Raw genomic sequence first — 22,119 nt, 5'->3', positions numbered from 1 at the left:
TCCGGCGTATTGGGCTCGCGGATAGTGGTATCTGCGCTTGTGGCGACGGCTATCACGACATCGAGCACATTGTCTGGACGTGCAGCGAGTACAGTTCCGCCAGGTCTCGGCTAATGGATACCCTGCGGGCCCGAGGAAGACCAACCAACGTCCCGGTTCGAGATGTGCTGGCAAGCCGCGATGTCCTCTATATGTCCCTCGTTTACACCTTCTTACAAACCATCAATATAAAAATTTAGCTGCCGCTTCTTATTTCCTATCATTCTCAGAAACGCTCTCTTCCACCTGTACCATACACCAACGAAGGTATGATGCGACTCCAAGGCGACACAAAACATCTCTGTTGAATGAGCCAACACACACGGGACCTACAGTACGAACATCACACGCGCAACTCGAATTGTTGCCAATCCACATCTGAGCCGTACTACGAAATCAAAACCTCTGCCGTCTTGAGGAGGACCACCCAGCGTCCCAGTACATGATTCTTCCTGATGAAGGCCACCCGAGTCTGTAATCTATGCCGTTGATCTCCCGATGCTTGAAACTGAAAGTTTATAATTTTCCCCCCCTGTCATCTTTGTCCACCCTCCCTCCCCTGACTCTTACACCCAGAAGTATAACCCCTACCCCCCCCCCCCCCCCCCCCACAAATATCTTCGCGTTCTCGCTGAAAATGGCCAACTCTACTACCACATAAAACTAACTCTAATTAATCTCCACGAATCTTTACAAAATTCAATCGCGCCCTTTGGTTATTCCTACTTTTGAGAGAGTTGTCCCCTTAGTTAAAAATTATTTGCTCCAATAATCTCCCTGCTTAAAAAGTTAAACCGTATTGCCATAAAACTAAATGACCCCCCTAATCTAACGAAAATTAAATTACCTCCTTGCGAATAGTATAAGATAGCTATAAAACCTTAGTTTCATTAAAAAAAAATCAATATTTAATCCCCTAGTTTTAAGTAATTTAAAATGCAAAACAAAACAAAATTGGCACCTTTAAGCTAACGCAAGCGTGCCTTATCAAATAAACGAATTGAATAAAAAAAATAAAGAGATGTCGAGTCATTATCCAGTGATTCTGCTTTTTATTGTCGTTTTTGCTTGAGGCAGAAAATAACTCAGTTTCGGACCTAACTGCTGTCAAACCGTCTGTTTGAAGCCAGTTTCGAACCTAGGTTATGCGCCATTGAACTGAAAACCGAGTTGGGTTCCAACCTGAAATATATTTCGGTTTCGCTCACACCACCGCTGTTTTGCAAGAACCCAACTCAGTTCCATTAAAAACGTTTGTTTGAAGCAACTAACATGGGTTAGTGTCTAAGTTCTCAATCGAAAACGACATGTACATCTTTTACGGGGACCTTCACCTACAATCGGCGAAAAATCAAGCACTATTTGAAAATTTTTTGTGGAAAAACTAAGAAATATGAACTTCTGATTTTCAACTGCTTAAATAAAAAGTGTGTAGTCTGCAGACTGTACTGTAACGAGTCGTTCACATGGCCAGATGGTGGAAGGGTGAGTCTAATAGATTTATGAATGTTAGTTTTGTTCGTGCGGTCTGATATGATATGCTGGCCAGACTTGCTAGAAATATGTAGTTTGATATTGCGAAATGTTTGTTAATGAAACGGACATTGTGTATTATAGCAACATATCTAAATATGAAAAAGAAATTGGCTGCACTGCCAACATCGCTAGCCGCATACAGTCCATTGTCATCAATTATTCAACAGGGCACAAAAAGCAAGAAAACCAAAAATAAGAAGCCAGTTGTCTCGTTTTGTCTTAGGTTCTCACATACACACAATACATGTAATGTAGACAGCAAACGAAACAGAATTAAAATGGATTATTCACTCTTTGCCAATCATTCGAAACGTGCAGTTCATAGTGGATTTTTAAGCGATCCGAACAAGTCTAGCCAAACATGTCAAATAGTCCTAAGTGAAAATGACAGCTTCTCTTTGTTTACTTTCTCTTTCGCTAATAACTCGTCCGTTAATACGTTTGTTCATTAACTCTTAGCATAATATGTTAGTCGAAATCAGCCTTTTTCGATATATCCTGAAACAATATTGAAAAGTTTTATGCTGACGCCGTAATAATCGTAAGAGAAAGTAAACAAAGAGAGGCTCTCATTTGCACTTAGGACCATTTGACATGTTTGTCGAGAAGTGTCCTTTGTTCCACATTAAAAGGCTATAGGTAGTGGCTAGCAACCCGTAGTATCGTGAACAGGGGCGGATCCAGAAAAAAATTCGGGAGGGGTTTGAAATTTTGATTTAAAAATGAACACTTTATAATTCGTAATATGTAAAAACCTTATTTAAAGAGTATTAGCTTTGTTGGTGAAAATTTTGTTTGAAATGATTTCAATTTTGGAACAAATATAAAATCGAAATTATTTTAAAATTCCTCAACAAGTAAAAAAAAATTCGGAGGGGGTCCGAACCCCCAAGACCCTCCTCCTGGATCCGCCACTGATCGTGAACAGGTACTTTTGCTGTACAACGCATGGTAATCGAACAAATTTTTTTTGAAAGTGATGCATGCAAAAATTCCTTTTGAAAAATTGCTCTTGTGTCAAAGTCTTCTAATTGCCAAAGAAATAAATGGAAATTCATAAACAGAACATAGCTGCAAAGCTTTGTTCGAATCGGCGATGGTGCTATTTCTAGCCAACCATGTCAAATGGTCCTAAGTGCAAATGACAGTTTCTCTTTGTTTACTTTCTCTTTCGCTAATAACTCGGCAGTTTATACGTTTGTTACTCAACTCTTCGAGAATAAGCTAGTCGAAATCAGAGTTTTTCGATATATCCTGAAACAATATTGAAAAGTTTTAAGATGACGCCGTACTAATCGAAAGAGAAAGTAAACAAAGAGAGGCTCGCATTAGCACTTACGACCATTTGACATGTTTGTCGAGATTTTATGATGGACCGCTTTCTCATGGAATCCCTCATGTGCAACACAATCGCCTAATTAACCATTCCATTTCACCTTCGTACCAGGTGCTCGTTTCATTTCAGCCAATTTCGGTAATTATCTCTGCAGCACAGCGCAGCATACAAGATTGAACTAGTTTAATTTAATGCCATTCCCTCCAAAGCACTCGCCCTCACAACACAACTTAATAAAGTTCCCCATTATTTCAAACAATGTCAAACAAATTTAGATTGTTGAGTAAAGAGCACTTCTTCCTAGTCTAATTAGAGACCGTCGTTTCTCTCGTTGCTTAGCTCTGGCTCTGGAAGTCAATGTTGAAAATATTTACATTCTCCCACCGTGGCACTGGCTGAAATGTTGCTCTATAGTTACGCAGAACACGATGATGGAACGATACTCACTTGGCCATTTCCGACAGCTGCAGCCGACCGTCCTTGTTGGCGTCAAACACTCGTAGCTATTTGAAACAAAAATTGTAAAATAATTATGAAAAATGACAATTAATCTCCGCCTCCCCCATCCGGTGTATAGTTTCAAACGGGAAATTATCATTTATTACCATTGTGTCCGTGTATTCAATTAATTTATCTTCCGACACGTCATTAATTTTCTTGGCTTCCTTCAGCAGGTCGCGGAGGAAATTCTGAAATCAAAAAACAACAAACAAAATCAAATGGCCTTCAGAATAAAAGGGCAATGGAGCGAGTTGTTCGGTTTCAACTGATATTCGGGGTATGGTGGCTGGGTTCGGAAGGATCCCTCCCCACAGTCAGCCGGTGGCGTTTTGCGTTTGGTTTGGCGCTGATCAAAAGGGCTTCTGTTGATTGAGCTAATTAGAGAATGTTTGTCATCTAACGACTAGATACGTGGTTTGTTATCGTGCTTTCAGACAGGATTGTTCAATCTGTCACGGGTCATAACCGATCGATGGTTTCGCGAGAAAACAACATTTGCTTCTAAAGTATTTTAGTTAAATTTAATAATTTTGAAATACAATTACTAATATACACGTACATCCAGCGAACCGTGAGCATCCCTATTTTGCAACGCGGACCGAGTTTTGGAATTGAACGGCGAATGGTGCATGCACATTGATCACACCACAGAAGGAGACGCTTGGTTGACTATCTCCACTGTCTACCAGAACAAATGTCGCCGATTCCTCAGTAATTTAGTTTACTCAAAGATAAAAGTTTTCAGCTTTCCATTGGTTGGTTACTGATAATCCAACAACTCAACTACCATTAGTTGCACATTCTGAGCACGTTCTGTTGTCTCGGGTGGACACGTGAGCGTCGTTAAGCGAAACATAACCGAAAATAGCAGGAAGCATCCGAATCTATCCCGATTCTTTATGGCTCTGTTTTCCGGCAAGCTCGTGCACAATTAAGAGGAAATGTATACACATCTACCAAACAGACACTGCACATCCAATCGCAAACACACACACACACCGATTTTCCTCGAGCATGAATGGGAAATACTTTAATTGGATTGGAAACTTTTTCACTAATTTTAATGCTAAAATATACGGTGGATATTTTTACCTTCAACTCGTCCGCCTCGATGTAGCCACTGTTGTCCGAATCGTACTCGCGCCAGATCTGCGGCAGCATTTTCAGCGATGAGAAGAGAGAAGTGGGAGAAGAAAAAAAACATGGATTGTTTGTTAGGAACTTTTTCCGATCGAATTTGTTTGTTTACATTAATTTTGAAATTCATTTGGTTAAATCTTGTTTGAAAAAAAATCGATCCATTTGCCTGCACAGTGTTTTAAAACGTCGTTTTCATGTTCAAAATTAATGGCGTCTAAACCGTTAACTAGAAGTACACTTTATTCGGAGAAGTTTTTGGCTTTATGGTTAGTGATTAATTCACCTATTAGTTAAATACATATTTTATTTTCTGAACTAATTAAGAACGAGAGTATGTCTTTGGCAAAGTTGTAGCAAATGTTACTATAGAAGAAATTCTTGAAGACACTATATATCTTACTATAATAGTTATCAAGTCATGGAACATGCTATGTGGAAGATCCCTTGAAATTAGTTTTCTCATGATAACTTTTTTAATCATTCTCCTATGTTCTTGGAATGTTCCACAAAGTTATTTGTGGTGTCGAATCACACATTTTTGCGGAGCAAAGTAACTTCCTATCTCTATTCCTTACCACAATAGATCTAAATACTGGTCGCAGTGGATCGTCTCCTACAAAAAAACTTCCTATCTGTTGTATTTAAAAAGATAGATAGCTGACGGCATCATAAGCTGCTGAAAGTACCAGCATTTTGTCTTCATATAGTGGCTGATCTGTTTATCGACTCGATTCACCCCGAGTGTTATGTTCAAAACAATATGCCATAACAGGAGTATAAAATGAAACACTCAAGTGCACTTCATCTCCTCAACGGGCATGCTCAAACTTGCGTTCAGCACTTTGCGATATCTATTATTTAGCACGCGGCAACTTCTATTGTGTAGCAAATCGCTACTTGTATTGTTTAGAACGCCGTCAGTTCCATTGTTAAAATTTAGTTTAACATGTGTTAATTAAAATTATTACCATAAATGAGGATTTGTTTTTGTAACGAGCACGATACATATATAAATATATCGTCGCTGTTGTGCTATATTATAACAAGCGCCAGTTTGCACATTTGGAGAAAAACGATTTTTAAAGTTCAAGATTGAATATCTTGAATCTTATAAATGGTAGAAACAATCCAGTGAAGACAATTGATGCTTCTATCTATTCTGTATTAATCAATTTCAATTATTATGAAGATTGGTTTTTACCAAAAATGATTTTGCCAAAATTGTAAACAAAAGCACTCCAACGTGTCATATGTGTGTATTGATGACAAAATTTGTATGACGTGTGATAATTGTGCAAATAAAATTTTCTATACAAATAAAGCAACAATTCATAACTTTTATTCATATCTCCGGCTTAATTTGGTCTATAATCAATCGGTGAGATGCATTTTGAAGGAAATAAGTCAGAAAATCTAGAAAAAATAGTAATTTTTGGTTGCAGTATTCAGGAATCAGGAATCAGTAGCGTCTGGTTCAAATGGCACGTTCCCCATGTTGATCAGAGATTTGTGCCTTGCCAAGAATCGTCTTTTCATCATTTTCCTGATGGGAACGATTGGGGAAGTGGTAAGGTTACGGGTAAGGAAAATAACGACACAGAACAATTAAAATAGATCATTCTGCACCCCCGGAGGGATGCTGAACGATCTGCAGGTGCTACAATAGCAGTAATAAACTTGCAACCCCCGGAGGGATTTAAAATTTTTATTTAAGCAGTGAATTGATATATCAACAACGAACCATAAAACCCCCGAAGAGATATTGTCATTCAAATACTGCTAAAACTATAGCTCTTTACCACACTGGGTTAGGAACAATAGCATATCCTTCAGATTCAGCTCTCTGTACATAGGTTCATCTATGTATGGAGAATCAAAAATCCGGATACGTAATTGCATTACTACAGGGCAGTTGCATTTCAAATGATATGATGTTCCGTAATCCGATTCACAAAGATCACATGAATAATACTCAGCGCGCTGAATAGTAGCCATGTGATAATTGAGTTGGCAATGTCCAGTCAGTGCCCTCACTAAAATACTGCAATTGTGATTGGAAAAATGCAACAAATTCTTTGACATTTTCGGACTCACATCCGGCAGAAAAGTCTCTGTTTGAACGCAAGTTTGCAAACTACGCTAAAGGTTGACGTGTTCGGATGCAGCCCAAGAGCGAATCTTGTGCTTTATCCGACTTATCGACAGTGGTAGAACTGGTTCTGGACCAACGAAGTCAGTCGTAGCGCCAGCTCTAGCCAATCCGCCCGCCCATTCATTTCCAGTAATACCCTAATGACCGGTACCCATAGAAGGCAGATAGCATTTGAAAGGCTAAGTTTTTCGATTTGCGTTCGACATGCGATTACTAATTTCGATCTCGAATCTGCCGAACTCGAAGTGCTTTCAGGGCAGCTTGACTGTCAGAGCAAAAATAGATTCTTTTACAGCAAATTCCCTGTTGAAGTGCTGATTGTACGCCCCACAGAATCGCAAAGATTTCTGCTTGGAATACGGTACAGCATCTACCACGCGAAAGAGATTGGTTTAATCTCATTTCATGACAATAAAAGCTAGTATCGGCTCGGTCCTGCAACAAAGAACCGTTAGTAAAACAAACTACGTATTGAGGGGTGGGCGTAGCGTAGTTGGTAAATCGATTGCCTTGTACGCAGCGCACCTGGGTTCGAGTCCCGACCCCGCACATAGGGTTAGAAATTTTTCATAAGAGATTTTTCTAACCCGAAGAGGCGAATAACCTTAAGGTTAAAACCTCTATAATCGTAATAAAAAAAACTACGTATTCTTCAAGTTGTCACTTCATCCAGCCAGACAGCAATTCCTCGCGAAGAGGAATTCTCACATTGAAAGTTTTAAAAGGAAAACTGCATGTGAGTGTAAGGTAGGGGAGAGAGGGTAACAGTGGATCAGCAGGAACTATGAAACATTCGCAATAAAATCACAATGCATGATCGGAATCGTCTAATTCCCTCATATTTCACAATTTCTAATTCTTTACACGTGTTGCTATATTTTGGAAGAGATCTGATAACTCTATCTCTTTTAATGGATATTTGTTTGTTTTGTGATAGCCAGAGTAAATTTGCAATGATAAACATTATTCCATCTTTATGAATTACCATTCATTGAATAAATGTTTAGTCTATTGCTATTTATAGCAAATTTTATGCTCAACATTTGCCGCGAACAAAGTTTTTTGGTAACTACTCATGGTTCTGTGTGATTTCACAATTTTCATGAATAGACCCATTGGGTAACTGTGAAACGATGGCGTATGGGGAACAGTGATTTTTGTTTGTTTTTGTGGTCTGTCTCAAAATGTCAATGGGTTCCGATTTTCCACAGTAAATACTACTCATATAGTGCAAAATTAGTAAATTTGGCAAATTTTGTAGAAATTGTCTCTTATTTCAGGATTGCAGCTAATATGCATATATGGTGGTTCGATGTTACGCGATGATATAGTGGATTCTTTCGTAAACAAACGATTTTCGCCTCAATATAACTTTAATTCAAAGCGTTAGGATCATTCTTCGTCAAAACAAAAGAATAAAATTTATAAGTAGAATATTTCACTATAGACGACATCGTGTTTCATAGTTCCTACCCATGGGGCACACTGATACATTTTACCACCAACTGTTTATTATCCAAAAAATGTTATTTCCCGTGAATTTTACCAGCTGGAAAAAATATATGTATTAGTTAACAACATAGTGGCACTATGTATCACTTTTGATTACACAAATAACATGTATTATCATCAAAATTAAATTGTAGAAAAAATGTGTTTCATTGTTACCCTCTCTCCCCTACCTGGGAGCAAGTGTATACTCATCCCAAGTAATCATTTGGGGCCACAGTATATGGCTAGTTACACGATCTATTGGGTTACTGTTCCAGAGCCCAGTAACCTTAAGACGGTATGCACAAGAAAGTGCTTCTTGTTTCAGAAACACATGTAGTGGTTTTATGTTCAAGAGTGCCTCGAGAGCAGCAGTAGGTGTTGTCGAGAAAGCACCAACCATCGCCATCAAGACCATCCTCTGAAGATGGTTTAACTTTGGTTGGATTGTCATGATTTCTCCCTTCTGCCACCAAACAAGGCACCCGTATGCCAGTATTGGTCTAACAATTGTTGTGTAGATCCACTGAATGCACTTGGGTTCGAGTCCCCAAGATTTGCCGAAAGACCGTTTACATTGGCCGAAGGCCATGCAAGCTTTCTTGATCCTGAAATCTATGTAAGTTGTCCAATTTGAGTCAAGAATTACCCCAACGTACTTAACTTGATCTGCGATAATAATTTCAGAGTCAAAGAACTGCAATGGACGAGCTCTGGTTGTAATCGTTCGTTGCGTGAAAAGCACCATTGATGTTTTATTTGGATTAACTGATAGCCCAACATGAAGACACCATTGCTCAACAACACGTAAGGCTTGTTGCATCAAATCAAAAAGTGTGTTAATGAAAATACCGGTGATCATCATATGAAATCATAGGCGAAACCATACGTCGAAACCACAAGCTCATTAAGTTTCCTCAACAAGCCATCGGCGACAAGGTTCCATAGAAGTGGTGACAGCACACCACCTTTGAGGACATCCTCAGACACTCAGTTTCCTTATCTCTACTTGTCTTAACGATGAGTACAGATATTGGTTGCTAAGCATTGCGTGTATCCAGTTCGTGATATATGAAGGTTAGGGCATTGCAAAAAAATTTTCTTTTTTAATTCTCAAAAGGCCACCCCCCCTTCCATATTGTGACAAATGTCATAGTAAGCTTAGATGCCAAATTTCAGATCATTTGGACAATTTTAGACCCCCGCCCACTTCGCTTGAAATTTTTGAAATTGGTACTATGGGGAAATATAGAGGAAAAATATACTAAATGCTATAATTTTTGAAGTAGCTATCAGAAAATTACAATTTATACCTCTTTTTAAAGGAAATGACCTAAGTCTTTGAAGGGAGATATTCCTCTTTCTAGAAAAAAAGGGGAAAGTGGGATACTGGGCCATTTTGACCCCAAAATCCCATATTTTTCATAATTTTTCTGCTTTGTGATGCAAATCATACGTATTTTGGAGTTTTTCTAATGTGAACAAATCTCAGAAATCGAACGGAACTTTTTTGACCCTTGTCCGAATACGGGAAGTTGGGGTTATAGGACCTTTTCTCATTAATAATAAATTTTATAATTTTCTCGTAGAGATATATTATTTTTCTTCAACCAATTTTCATGAAATGTAGCTTGTAGAACGCGGAAAATTCTTATGAATACAACAAAAATGAATTCGTTAGCAGTAAAATTCAGAAACCTCAATTTTTTGGACATTAACTCTACAAATCACATTTTTTCGTTAAATCTCCTAATACCTCAACCTCCCCTATTTTTCCAGGATGGAAACTTTTCTCATGCGATCCTCAAGCGTATTTTACACTAAAAGTAGTAAATTTAATAAGAATTTTGTTGTTAAATGGAGTTAATATTTTCACATTTTTTGATAAAAATGTGAAATCGAGACTATATATAAGATAATTTGATGTTTCTGAATTTTATCGATAACGAATCTATTTTTATTGTGTTCCTAAGGATTTTTCACGTTTAACAAGGTACATTTTATGAGAATTGATTGAAGAATAATAGATATATATGCATGAGAAAAGGATAAAATTTAATATTAATGACAAAATGCCCTATAACCCCAACTTCCCGTATTCGGACAAAGGTCAAAAAGGTTCCGTTCGATTTCTGAGATTTTTTTACATTAGGAAAATTCCAAAATATGTATGATTTGCATCACGGAGCAGAAAAATTAATAAAAATAGGGAATTTTGAGGCCAAAATGACCCAGTACCCCACTTTCCCCTATTTGTCTAGAAACAGGAATGTCTTCCTTCAAATACTAACGTTACTTACTTTAAAAAGAGGTATAAATTTTAATTTTCTGATTGCTACTTCAAAAGTTATAGCATTTAATATATTTTCCTCCATATTTTCCCATATCACCAATTTCAAAAATTTCAAGCGAAGTGGGCGGGGGTCTAAAATTGTCCAAATGATGTGAAATTTGGCGTCTGAGCTTACTTTGACAGTTGTCACAATATGAGAGGGGGGGGGGGCTTTGAGAATTTTTTTTTACGATGCCCTAATGAAGGTACTCCATGACCTCGTGCTTCTTCTAAAATGGATTCGAAAGACACGTTGTCAAAAGCACCTTAAATATCGAGAAAAACTCCTAAATTAATTAATACTTTTTGCCAAATAGTATTTGGACTATTTGGCTAAGCCGCAATAGTCCAAGCGGCATTCCGCCAAATGATCCTTTCGACCAAATGACTGTCCTCCAAATAGAGTTTGGCCAAATGGCTTTCAGCCAAATGACTTTTATCCAAATAAAAATGACTAGACATACACCATATAATATGATAGCATAAAATCGCTGAGAACCTAATAGAAGAGAATTTTTCTCTTCAAATATAAGCATGTCGATGTTAAACGAAAGATCGCTGCTTTATGGCACAGCGCACAGGTACTAAAGTTTCTATGCTTCGAATCGGAAACAGTTCGCTCATAAAATCTGCGGAAGCACCAGGTAAAAGCTCAAAAAAATAATCACCTAAAATAACGACCGAAAAAAAAATCCAACTATTACAATCTCATCTCATCCTATCCATCCACTCGATAGCGATGCCGTTGGCGTGCACATCCTTACCTTCATAAATTCCACGCTCGACTCCAGCGGGTTATCGAATCGGAACAGTAGCAAAAAGTTCTCCTCCATCGGCAGCAGCTGGGCCAGCTGAAAAAATATTCCGAAAGTAAAGAGAAAGCTGGTTTCAGTGAATGAGTAAACTAAAGAGACTTGGTTGGCCTGTAATTGTACTATCATCTTATTTAATTAAATATCCATAGAGACGTATTACCCCTCAGCCTGTTTCACTGGTAACACTTTGTAGAATTTATACGTAAAACATGACCTAACCGAAAAATCAACATAAAATAAAATAGAAACGAAATTAAGCAATTAAATTGCTGCGGAGTTGCACCTCACTATTCTCCTGGCTAATTATTGTTTGCACATTTTTTATTCTACACCCTAATAGAATATATTTTCATCCGGTAATTTTACATAAATTTGCTTTCGGATTTTTGATACCTAAGCAAAAAATTACTCTATAATCTAATCTAACAAACGGTTACTTTAGCAATATTTGCAGTCAAAGCTGCGAAGCGTCAAAAATTAATGAGACGCATTGTAGATTATCGGCTAGCTTTATCATGGTAATTTCAATTTCAAATCCCATTCAAATTCCAATAGCCGTAATTCACCTAATCCCGAAAAAAAACTTTTTTTTGCTGCATCGATTATATGACACTCCACAAACTCGCTAGGCAACAGAAAGCTCCTTGCCCATGATAAGAGTGAACGCTCCCTGTTTTCTTTCTTCCCTCTAACCAAAACCAACCGCAGCAAGTGGGTGCGGATGAAATGATAAAAGTTGCCAAACTAATTCGCCTCCTCCGAACGGCTGCACAGGAGATGAAAACTCATTCGGGACGTGACTCGACTACAGGCTCTGGGTACATATTCCGAACAGGCGGTAGCGACTTCCCAATTTGCCAAGCGATGGATTATGGTATGGTAGGCGACAAAATTTGATACGATTCACAGGATGCGCCAAAAGAAAAAAAAAAAAAGTTTGCAAAAATGTGCTGATAATCGCTAAACGTTTCTCTTTCGCTACGTTGATAAATCTTGAAGAATATGACGATTTTTGCAGTCAAATTGTTTAAAGTTTTTTGTGAGAAAATTCTTTGAGAAAATTGAATCCGTGTCCGTGAGAACCGCACCAGCAACTCCCGCTGGAAGAAATTAAACGAGAATAAGTTGTTTCGACACCCGCTGGAAACCTTCGCAGAGTAGTGGCATCTTTTTTGTTTTTGGTCTGAAGTAGTTTTTATTCGCCTGTTCTCGCAAAGCACCATTCTGTGGAGTCTTGCATTTCCGTTGAGACCGGCTTTTCCTCTTTTCAAGGTTTCGGGTTGTTCTTCGGTTCCTATTGTTAGCAATTTTCCGCATGCACTTTGTAATGTTGAATAGCTCTATGAAAATGCAATGGATGTTCGGCGTGGGAAATTTTACAAGAACAAGTTTTGTCTGGGGGAATTAAGTGAAAGATGGAAAAATTGAAATCCTGATAATAGACGTAGTTGAAACTGTGGTGGTATTTTTTGTGAGTGCCTCTAGTCTGCTTTTGATTTATGGTGAGCTTTGAACTATAGGTAGATTTAGATTTATTGAAGTAAAATACGCAAACATAAACTTTTGTTGGAGATATCTGAAAAATCTTTCCGATAAAAAGAGTTTATAACTTAGATGGGTTTGAGCTTCCATTTTCTGTTAAATTTGCTTTGTTAAATTATTTAAACAATCTTCAATATCAAGTTGCATGCTAATATCTTATTTGGGATTTTTGGTAATGTCCAACGGAAAACAGATCGAAAAAGTGAGTTAAACGGAATGTGGAATAATCATCTCAGAATCAGGATTTTAACGTGCTGTATTTGAATCTCAGATCCAAAGTATTAACCCTTATGCTATCCTAACACTATAATGTTTCCGGAAAAAGCATCGCATTGGACACTCGTCCGCATCTAAAGTGAGCTTACACAAATGGGGATTTATACTATATTTTAAAATAATTTCCCTCGAGTTTATTGAAAATTAAAACTAATTAAAGCAAGGTCCTCAATTTTTAAGGCATTGTCAAAAAACCATATCACACCCTGTTACCAATTTATTTCATCATAGCTTTCAACACATAATGGAAACACGTGGAATGCTTCGTGCATGCAAACTTATGAATATTGATATTTATGCAAAATCTCATATTCGACCATACAACGCATGATATTCGTACTGGCAGCCGCCGAAAAAACGTCTATTTGCCGTATTATGAATGATGTCCTTTTAGTCGGCATTTGTAGTCGGCAATATTCCAAATACCCATTCTTTTGGGTAGCTCAGATATTAATTTGAAATGCTCTGAATTGATGGAATACTTAAGTAGTCCGAATCTGCATTTAAGGAAATGACGAAACATTTGCATGATCGGACAGGAAAGGGGTATTAGATGTAACTCTCTGCTCCGACAGTAATACGCATGAGTTGTCAAACTGGCTCGTATTAATCTTTGAAACATATCGCAAGATATCGTTATATATCGTAAAACTAGTGCGGATCCCTTGTCATACCCCTTGCGATCACTGGAAAAGCAGTCCGCTTGTACACCACATCACCACCAACCGAGATAGGCCCATCGAAACCATCATCGCAGCATCACCAGACCCGACTACAGACCGACCGACTCCCAGAATGAGCAGCCGCTGGTGCTGGAAGAAGATTTCGCTAGAGTTTCTTAAGGTGTTGCGCAAAATACAACGGCGCGAGTGCCGGAGGTTAATAAAATAAGTAACCCTCCGGAAGTCGCGTAAACACTGCGTGCACAACGTTCTCAAATTCAGGCAAAATCGTTTTACAGCTAAGGCAATCGCCTAAATCTAGATAACGACGCAACTACGCATTAGCACTGATTCTAAGACATAAAAATATCCGATCATCAATCCGGGCATCAAATACTAAAAAATGACTTATTCTACCATTACCCAGCTAGGATAAAGCTAGTCCTATCTTATTTTCCCATTAAGACGTCATATCTCATTGCGGCGAACACAAAGCGTATTTTTCTTCGTTACACAACACCGAAAATGGCAGCATCATTTTGAAAGCCATTCCTCGATGAAAGCCCCATGGATAACAAATAAACCTTTTCCACATATTAAAAATCCCGTTCTCGGGCGTTAGCAAAACAAAACGAATAATAATCTGTGGTGGTCCTGATGGCGTCGCACAGTATCGGTGGAATACGAACACTCACCCACGCACCCCCCACAAGCACCATCTGCCGCGATTAGCCGGTGGTGCGGTAAAACTGGCGCCTCGACCAGAAATTTCCGTCTTCGTCTGACTTCCGGGTCGGGACCCATTGTTGTTCGCCGATGGAAGAGGACCAAAACTTTTTCGCCGAAATAATACTTGGATTGAAGCGATTTATTAGAGCACTTCGTTTCTAAAGAAAAGTGGGGGGTTGGGTAGCTGGCTCAACTAAACTGTCAAGGTTAAAGCTCGTGCAGCAAATTTATGAAGCAACTTTTGGTGTTTGCTTTCGGAAAAAGGGCCAGTGGCTGCATGGATGAGAGCAACATTTTAAAAGCAAAAAGAAAATAAACATTGTTCAATCTGCCAACTGCTGCGCGTTGAACTCGGTTTGTTGCCAATTTTTTAATGGTGGATGCTGCCGAGTGAAAACAACAAACTCCCACAATTTTCAAGTGCTTGATCACACGCTGGTTACGGTACGCGGAAAAATAGCTAAAGTTAATGGAAAACAAAAATTGCGCTTCACACTATACATACAGTCTCTTACCTCTCGGATGTCGATTTTTCCGTCCTGATTATCATCGTACGCCTCCATGAAGCAGGCCTTCAGCTCGACCAGCATCTCGTCTGTCAGTGACTGACGGGTGAGGGTAATTCGAGAGCCCGGGAAAGTAACGAGAGAGAGAAAAATGTTATCAGTAAATTGCTAGCTAGAGGGATGAATGATAAGGTGGTTCAAAATTAGTGCACTAAAATTGTAGACCGCTTCCGTCCGGGGGTAGGAAACGGGGTCTTTAAAGTGGTGAACTACGTTTTCTCTCTCTCTTTAAATTCTGAACCACCCTAGTGGATGAGCTAGTTTGCGGTGATGCTGGAAGCTCTCAAAATCGATCGTAATCGAGAAAGTGGATCGCACTTTCGGGTTTTTCGTTGTGCCACTTCTACAATAACGATGGTTTTGAAACAGAAAAAGTGTGAATTAAAAATAATAGTAGCATTCGAGCTAAAACTAAAATGAGCAACCGAGAATGAAGCACCTGAATGAAACTGAAAATAAGGATGAGATTTAAAAGTAGAAAAGGCAAGCCGTAATTAATTGTTTGGTTTACACTGGAAGCTTCGACTGTGAAATGTGAATATTTTATAACGCTTTCTTCTGCTGTTGTTGAAACAATCACGCTCTTTGGAATAGAAAAAAATGTTCCACAAATTCTTAATGCAGTCTTAACGTTTTTTGTATGTTTATTATTGTTATATTTTGAAATTTTGAGAATAGTGGAAATGACAACTTATGAAAAAATGCATTCTACTAGCTGGAATCGAGCCTAGGATCCTAACCCAAGTAGCACGCTTTGTTACTGTATAGTATTTGTAACTCTCTTCGTAACAACTACCAGTGAGCAATATAAAGCTTAGAAACACAAAGGGTCTCGGAATTCGTTGGAAATTTTGGACACAAAACCCACCAGTTGTCAATAGTCGCTGATGCATTGCAGCTGAATGCCAGCAAGGTTGTAGTTGAAATTAATCATGTCTTTTGTAGGGTGAAAACTGATGACAAAACATTTTACAACACTAAGGATCAACCTGTTTCTTGACAGTTGTAAAATGCATCAATGAGACACTGTAACTTACAGCAATCGGCTTCACTCCTTATGACAAGAAATATTTTCAAGTCATCGGCGAAAAATAGAAGACTGCATCATTCACGAAAAATGAAAATAGTAACGGACCTAGTTTATTACCTTGAGGAACTCCGAAATTATTAGAAAAGGATTGAGACACGTTGTCACCAATTTGCACGACGACCTCGCGCTGTACAATGTAGGATCGAAGCCAAGGGCAGAATCTCGTGGTACATCATAGTCTATCAACCTTTGCTAGCAGTATCTAGTGGTTCACTGTATCGAAAACGGCCTTAAGATCTATGTAGACCGTGTCCACTTGTAGTTTTTTGGACATTTTTTCTAAGCATTCTTCGAGTTTTTGGATATTTTTTCTGGCATTTTCAAAGGGGGTTCGGATGGTGCAAATGCAGTTGGAATAACCTATACCTTTCTACTTGACTTTCGAGGGCAGATCATTTCAAGGTGTTAACTACATAAAAAACCGCTATGCACATACCCTGGGTAGAGGCCTACGTGAAAGTTCTGCGATCAGACGGCACACTACGTCAAGCCATGCGCCAAAACAACTAAACAATCATTTACTACAACCAACACTTGCCGAACAGTCTTCAACATCTGCTGGTACACCCCAGATGGCCAGTCAAAAAATAAATGCCAGACAAACAGTATTCTACGGTGCTTGCAAACCAATAGCTAACATACCTAGGGAAGAAATAAACAAGAAAGAAAACGGGTATCGCAGAGTCACTTGAAAACACAAAAAGCACCAAACATCCAACAGCGCCGATCAAAGCTCTAGCGATGACGACACGGACGCAAATACGAGCGAGCGAGAATTCGGACGGAACTATCAGCAAGCGGCAGAGGATAAACCCGAGCAAACGAAAAGCCCACAATTCTGCCATGCTCAAGGTCCAAACTCACCCCCACGGTATGGTGTTTTGAAAGTGTTTGAAATGGGTTCAACCCATGCAAACACCATCACCATGATCCGGAAGATCCCATGTAAAAACCATATTCTGATGTATTTATGGGTTTTTGAGTCCATTTTCTGGTGTTTTGATGGCTGTGAAATTTGGCGCGGATCATATTCATGGTATTTCTATAGAGTTGTATGGTGCTTGAACCCATGAGAATTTGCTCGAGAACCGAGTGCTAACGAAACCCAATTAACACATTAAGCGAAAATCAGTGCGCCCAGAATAGACGACAGTTAATATATTCGATTTAAATAATTTATTTTTTAATCTATTTTGAATTGTACATTTTATTGTATCTTTAAAATGAATATTATTTTCAAAAATACGAATGACCCTCGAGGTTAAAACCTTATTATGTGTCTTCTACAAAGTTGTAGAACAAGCCTTTTCCAGTAATTCTTGTGAAGATGACCATATTCTATTTCTCTTTCTTCAAATGTTAGTGGTGGCGCCCTCTATGCGATAAATTTAGAACTAAGATGTTGTAATAAAAAATAGCTCATATCATGTACTAAAAATGTTCCAAACATATTCAGTCAAACTCAACGATTATCACGAAAAAAAATAGTAGGAATCGTCTAATGATTTACTCAGACATCACTTCACTAAAAGTTCAATAACTTCTCCCAGGGAAGTTGGATTCATTTGCAGTCTTCATTTACTTTTTTCTGCTATTGTCTGAACTTAAAGCAAAACTCAATATTCTACGACACTTTAATTGGTGAATGATTAGCCTTGGATGAGAGTATGAGGAGATGAATCTAAATAAATTTTGACAGACACTATTTTTAGGAAATGATAGATAAGTTCCATGTATAGAGGATAGCGGGAAGCCAGGATGTCTCTAACAGGAACATGGATTGGTCTTCCTCGGACTTGTAAAGAATCTACTAACTGTGATCTGGATTCACGATGTTCAGTGCACGACCAAACAACACGCTCAATGTCGTGGTAACCCACCGTTAAAGTGTTAGTTGTTAAGGTACGCCACACGTAACTTTACTTTGGTTTAGGCCCCTTATTATTGCTCTATTCCGGGCAATAGAGGGCGGACTCTTTAGCTAATGTGGGTGATTTAGAAGGTGACATCTACGAAAGACCAATCTACTTCAACAATTTTTTCAATAAGGGACGTATAGGTTGGGACGCTGTACAGGTTGAGACAGCTCGATATTTTCGTTCCTATGAAGTGTTGCCATCTGTTATTTTCAGCACATACTAGACTCGGTTGTAGCTCACTTTTTATGCCAAGTGGAAGTTATAATTCATTCTTGTCACAGCTGCACTGAACAGTGTTTAAAAACGAGCGGAAAATCTTTTGTTGTGCTGATTTTTGGGCTATCTTAAATTGAATTTTTTTCATCGAAATTTCAACGTTAATTTTAAAGTGTTAGAAAGTAACTGAAATGTTATTACCGATCAGGGTTTTGTGTTTGCTTGATTGAATTTTTTTCACCATGCACTTACGCATGCGTACAAGATTGCGTACAAGTTTTGTACTTGTACTTTGTCAAATGGAAGTAAATACGTGTTTCAGTCACTTATTCTTATTCTAAATTACCAACTAACAAATAAATATTAACCTAAAAATAAATATAATGCATTAAAGTTTAATTTGTCTTTAATGATTTAAATTCTCCCAACCTATACAACACAATTTTTTGCCATTTTGCCGTCATGCAGAAAATCGATCCTGAGTCTTATTTAAAATTGCAAGCAAACAGCTTCCATTCGCAGACATTAAGCCACATAATATATCTATAAAATGGTGTACTACAAGCTAAAAAATATTGTCATGGAAACAAGATATCAGCTTCTAAACAAACCCGTCCCAACCCAGACTACATTCTCTTATTATTCATCAGAGGACTCCCGAACCATGGGGAAACCGAAACAACTTTGGGGAGCAATAGGAAACTAGGAAGGGGTTACATTTTATAACCCCGAAAGTATCGACGACGGTCGTGATTTCATTCATGTGATGTCCCTGCTCATGTCAAACCATTACACGCTGGATGCACATCTCCGACGTATTGGGCTCGTGGATAGTAGTATATCTGCGCTTGTGGCCCCGGTTATCACGATATCGAACATATTGTCTGCGCGTGCGCCGAGTACAGTTCCGCCAGGTCTCAGCTAATGGATTCGCTTCTGGCCCGAGGAAGACCACTTAATGCCCCGATCCAATAGGCAAGTCACGAGCTCCTTCATATGGCCCACGTATACATCTTCGTAAAAACCATCAACATTCAACTGCCCCTTTTCATATATTTTCTTCTCATTCTCAGAAGTGTCTGTACACCATCGGTGGTTTGATACGACTTTTAGGTGACACTAAACATCACTGTCGTACAAGTTAATTACCATTGAACCTTCAGCACGAGCATTATACGCGCAACTCGGTGTGTTGCCGATCCGCATCTGAGACGTACTACGGAGGAACCCCAGGCGGTTCGAGAACCAATTGGCGTTTCAGTTCCTGATATCACCTGATAACACTCGTTCGAGTCCGTACTCAAAATCGTTAATCTTCCTCCTGGTCACCCTTTGCAGCTGAAAGTTAATATTTTTCTTCGCCCTGTCGTTATTGTTCACCATTTCTCCCCTGTTTCTGATACCCGGATATAGGAATTCATCCCCTTCCTGAATATCTTACCGAAACATATGTGCCCTCCCTGTATTTACCTAGTTTGAATTGCTAAATTCAAGAATCTCGGTAAAAAGCCCAACTATACTACTATTCGTGAAAATAGTTCTAAGTGACACCCCTAACCCTATAAACTTCAATCACTTCCTGTAATATAACGAATGGCATTCCTAGTTTTAAGATGGTTGTAAAATTGTACCCTTTAATTTAATATAGTAAATCTGTTTTTTTTCGAGAGTTGTCCTACTAGAGCTGTAGAGCTAGGTTCTCGGAAGGGCGCCCCGACAGAATCACACACTTAAATTGCAGATGAAACAGGCATTGGCGCCCACTAAAACACTGCCTAAGGCCAATTGTAGCGGGCCGTGATTCTGAATGTGATATTTATTGTACGGTTCAGGTATGTGCGGGCGTAGGCATTTCGCGATCGCGTGTATCATTGCGTAGGGCTCGAGCATTTGTACGTTAACGTGTTCGATCGCTTGTGCGTTTGTATGTCGCGTGTGCTAACGTGTATGTAACTTCGCGTGTAGAAATTCTATATTAAAACCGTTTGCCTTTCGTACATTCGCGTGGGTTCCAGAATGACCGCGCGCGGACCGTGAATCTGATACTTAATTTTTCGTGTACGGTTCAAAGGGGGTTTTTTCATATCACTAGAGTTCCCCGTCATGTCGCCTTGGAACGTGTTATATAGTGGATATGAGCTGTATTTTTGATTGGTATAACTGAATGTATGGATCTAAGTTGCTAGAATTGAGGGTAAAGATTTCTGGACGTGACCGATTCATGATCACGCGCGTTTTCGAGTTCGCGTTTGAGACTTCGTAAGTACTAAAACGTTCACATTGTTACCGGAGTGTTATAAAGTTTGCGCGATCGCGAACGTAGGTGTGCGTAGATGATCGCAAAGAGCTTAAGCCTTCGTATGTTGACGTGTTTGTCGCGTGTGCTCGCGTGCATGTGACTTCGCGTGAATAAATATGATTTTGTAGCCCTGTGGTCATTCAAATATTCACGTGTATTCTTGAATGGCCACGCGCACCGTCATTGTGATATTTAGTTTTCGGCGTACGGATTTTAATTGATTCAATTGAAGGCATGGACCTAGGTTTCTAGAATCGAGGATGGAGACTTCCGGACGTGACCGAATCATGATCGCGCGAGTGCGAGGGACGGTAAGCTCACGCTTGTTTATAAGTGCTGAGACATTCATATTATCACCGGGGTGTTATCATGTCTGCGAGAGCGCGGGTGTAGGTTGCGTGGATGATCGCGAAGGGCTCAAGCATTTGTATGTTTGTTTGTCGCGTGTATGTGACTTCGTGTGTATAAATTCGATTTTTATGTCTTCATGGAACGTATAGTTTAGTGGATATGAGTATCATCTATTTGCTTGTTCCGCCTGAAGGACTTATGCTACTAGCGCCGAGAATAGGAGTATCCGGACGAAACCGATTCATGATCGCGCAAACACAGCCTTTGGAGGTTCCGCGTTGGTGAATTTATAAGTGCTAAACCGTTCACTTAGTCACCGGGGTGTTATCCCGTTTGCGAGATCGTGGGCGTGGTTGTGCGTGGTTGATCGCGAAGGACTCGAGCGTTTGTATGTTGACGTTTTTGTCGCGTGTGCTAGTGTGTATGTAACTTCGCGTGGATACATTATTTTTGTAAGCGCATTCGCATGTTCGCGTGTTCTTTAATGTCCAACTGAAGGCATGAGTTTGGGCTACTAGGATCAAGGGCAGAGACTTCCGGACGTGGCCGATTCATGATTGTGCGAGCGGTGGGTTGATGCTTGAGACCGCGTTAGTAAATTTTTAGGTGCATAGGTTCATTTAATTACCGGGGTGTTTGAATGTTGGCGATATCGCGGGCGTTCGCATTTTTGACCAGGTTTGTGTTATCGTGAAGGCCACGTTTGTACGTTTGGAATGAGAGACTGTAAGTGTATATGAGAGAATAAGCAATTTGTGTTAGTGAGTGTTAGCATGGATCTAATTTTAAATATAGCAATAAAAGAAGGGTGCTTCTAGAGAGAATTGGGCCCTAAACCCACATTGTATATTATTTGACCATGGCAGTGGAAAATTCTGTGATATAATTACTGTAATACTGCTTTGGTGCAAAAGCACTCGGACCACATCAAGGTACAGTATCATGCCGAGGACCTTTAGTTTAATATAGTAAGTTGCTCCAATAATCTTTCTTGCTAAAATGTCAAACCCTGTTACTACTTATAAAAATATCTAACCTTCTCAATCTTAATGAAATTCTATTATCTCCTTTTGTGTATCGAAATGTATCCCTAGATGTACAATTTGCTTAGGTTCAATATAAAAATT

At 39.1% G+C, this 22,119-nt stretch overlaps 1 protein-coding gene across 4 annotated transcripts in view; it reads right to left on the bottom strand.

The window, feature by feature from the left end:
• LOC131693625 (calbindin-32) overlaps positions 1-22,119 on the bottom strand; it is a 237,177-nt gene that overhangs the window by 44,130 nt on the left and 170,928 nt on the right. For all 4 annotated transcript variants that reach the window (XM_058981585.1, XM_058981587.1, XM_058981586.1 and 1 more), the window contains exons 5-9: positions 15,067-15,156; positions 11,292-11,378; positions 4,505-4,561; positions 3,517-3,600; positions 3,359-3,414 (exon numbers count right to left, since the gene is read on the bottom strand). In XM_058981585.1, the coding sequence (XP_058837568.1) occupies positions 3,359-3,414; positions 3,517-3,600; positions 4,505-4,561; positions 11,292-11,378; positions 15,067-15,156 (374 nt within the window). The remainder of the gene's footprint in view (positions 1-3,358; positions 3,415-3,516; positions 3,601-4,504; positions 4,562-11,291; positions 11,379-15,066; positions 15,157-22,119) is intronic.

The sequence above is a fragment of the Topomyia yanbarensis genome, chromosome 3 (assembly GCF_030247195.1).
Source record: "Topomyia yanbarensis strain Yona2022 chromosome 3, ASM3024719v1, whole genome shotgun sequence".
Taxonomy (NCBI): Eukaryota; Metazoa; Arthropoda; class Insecta; order Diptera; family Culicidae; genus Topomyia; species Topomyia yanbarensis.
Note: the sequence above shows the minus strand (reverse complement) of the source record. Positions and strands in the feature narration are given on the sequence as shown.